General features: G+C 50.0%; 1 protein-coding gene across 1 annotated transcript; it reads right to left on the bottom strand.

The window, feature by feature from the left end:
• Positions 1-311: 311 nt before the first annotated feature.
• LOC114076918 lies at positions 312-2837 on the bottom strand. Its single transcript, XM_027916613.1, has one exon. It carries the CDS (start codon positions 2835-2837, stop codon positions 312-314), a length of 2526 nt encoding a protein of 841 aa, XP_027772414.1.

Here is a 2837-nt window from a genome sequence, read left to right as displayed (position 1 = left end):
TGTCTCATTTTGCTCGTTTAGCTCATGACATGACATGACATTGGCAGGTTTGTAACTTACGTTACTGAAATCATAAACAGACAAAATTAGGAAAGTAAAATATAACAAGCAATTAAATAAACAAAGTCAAAATAAGGAGGCTTTCATTCAAATAAACATGCAAACTTGGGTCATGGCACAGGGCCGTGTCGCCCTTTTTAAACATCACGACGAAAATTCAAAATTCAAGCAATTAAGAAAATGTAGAAATGGTGGGTCTCGGGCCTCTTCCGGACGACCACCGATTTTGATATGCATAAAACAATTCCTTTCTACCAAAGAGTCCGGGACATCAGGATCGGCGTGGACGTCCAATTTTGCAGCATCTCCCCTGGTTCAGCATCACGAAAGCCAGCTGGCTCAGCCTCCTCCTCGATGATGGCATTGATCTCCTGGAAAAGGTCACAGATTCCTTCCCCATCGTCTTCAGGCTCGGCCTGCTCCCGGACTGGAAAGGATTGATAGAGATGCGGGATCGGCTTAGTCAACCCTTGATCCCTTTTCCTCTTCATCTTCACATCATCATCTGTGGGGATATACCCCAAACCATACTTTGATCCTGCAGCAAGGACCGGAACTGGCTCGATGATCCCCTGTGCATTCCTTCCTAGTCCGGAACCTGGTTCGAATCCGCTCTGCAGCATTACCGTGGCAATCATTTTGTACACGGCCGGCATGGGAGTCTGTGGTGCCAAGCCCTCATCGGTGGCATTTACCAACTCCACCGTGTAGAAGTCTGAACCTTGCGGTGTCTCGTCCGAGACCGGCACTTGCCTTCCCGATTGACCCTTTTCACCATGAATAACCAGTTCTTCATTTTTCCACACCAGTTTTATCATTTGGTGGAGAGTGGAGGGGACGGCTCCAGCCATATGAATGAATGGCCTTCCCAAAAGGAGGTTATAGCTGGTGTCGATATCCAACACCTGGAATTTTGCCTCGAACTCCGCGGGGCCTATTTGGATGATCAAGTTCACCGCTCCTAACGTCTCTCTCTGCACACCATCAAATGCTCTCACATTGACCTGGTTTTTCTCCAACTTTTCGAGGTCAAACCTCAGCTGCTTCAGCGTGGACAAAGGGCATATGTTTAGGCCAGATCCGTCGTCTACCAAAACACGGTTGACGATCTTTCCGCGGCATACCACGGTGATGTGTAGAGCTTTGTTGTGGGCTCTCCCTTCGGACGGCAACTCATCATCGCAGAAGCTGATGCGGTGTCCCTGAATGACTCGGTGAATCATAGCAGCTACATTGTCGCTGCTTGTGCCTGAGGGCACGTATGTATCATCAAGAGCTTTCATTAAGGCCTGCCTGTGGGACTGAGAGCTCATCAGCAGGGCCCACACAGATATCTGAGCCGGAGTCTTCTCTAAATGTTTGACGATGGAATAGTCCTTCGGTTGCATCCTTCTCCAGAACTCTTCTGCTTCCCCCTCGCTTATCGGCCTCTTAGCATGGTCCTTCTTCTGTCCTCCGAGAGCAAGCTCATCAGGAGTGTAGCACCTTCCGGACCTAGTCATGCCTTGAGCCACGGCCGTTTCTATCACAAACTTTGGTTTGGGGAGAGTCTTTGAGGGCACCAAGGCAACAGCCTTTGCAGGTGTCAGAATAACAAACTCCCTCCTTTCCTTGACGCTTAAAGAAGCGACAGCCCTTTCCAAGTCTTCCTGAACAACAGGAGTAATTCTCTTGGCTTCACGCTCATCTTCGTCAGTTTCTATCATGTTGGTGTTTCCACCCCCATGATTTGGCAACGGATTCGTGTTGACGTTTGGCGCCGCAGGCTGAAGGGAGACCACTTCCTGGTCAATCAAGTCCTGGATCTTGTGCTTGAGATTGATACAATCTTCTGTATCATGTCCAACACTGTTGGAATGATAAGCACATCTCTGCTCCGGTCTGTAGAATCTGGAATTAACATCCACGGGCTTGGGCCCCACAGGGTGGATGTATCCGGCCGCGGCTAATCTTTCGAACAATTTAGTTCTGCTTTCAGCCAACGCGGTGAAGCTTCTGGAGGGCTTCTTCTCAAACCTGGGGCGAGGGGAATCATACCCGCCCTGCTGAGGGGGAGGGACTTGTTGGTAATTGCGGGCGTTTGGTCGTGGAGCTTGGGCTCTGGGGTAGGGATTTGTTTGGTGGTTTGGCATTGGGGCTTGGTAATTTGGATGGGGGCTTTGATATGCTGGGGTTTGTATCTGATATGCGGGAGACGGTGCTCGATAGCTTGGCTGTACATTAGCGCAGCTAGGAGCGACATTTTGGTAATGGGGAGGGACTTGATAAGCTTGGGGGTGGTTTGGATATGTGGAGGGAAAATTTTGTGGAATCGGGGGCGGATTCTGATATGATAAAATATGGGCATCTGGATAATGGGGGGCAGCATTGTAGTGGCCGGAGTGATTTGAGTGTGGATGGTAGGCTTGATGAGGCTTTGATGGAGGATTGGAGCGGCCTTGGGGACGTGGTAAGTTTCTGGGGGCTTTTCTTCCCCCGTGTGAGATAGCGTTAACCTCCTCTCTTTTCTTCCTTACCAGTCCGGAAGACCCAGGCGATGCAGACACTCGGGCTATCTTTCCCGACTTCAGGCCATCCTCGATGGTCTCACCTACTTTGACTATCTCGGCGAACTTGGCGCCGATTAATAAGATGACTCTGTCATAATACTCGGGTTCCTGCACCCGTATGAACACCTCTACAATCTCCTTCTCTGTCATTGGAGGCCTCACCCTCGCTGCCTCCTTCCTCCATCTGTACGCGAACTCACGATAGCTTTCTGTGGGCTTCTGCTTCAT

Source organism: Solanum pennellii, chromosome 4 (assembly GCF_001406875.1).
Source record: "Solanum pennellii chromosome 4, SPENNV200".
Taxonomy (NCBI): Eukaryota; Viridiplantae; Streptophyta; class Magnoliopsida; order Solanales; family Solanaceae; genus Solanum; species Solanum pennellii.
This window is presented reverse-complemented; position numbering and strand designations above follow the sequence as displayed.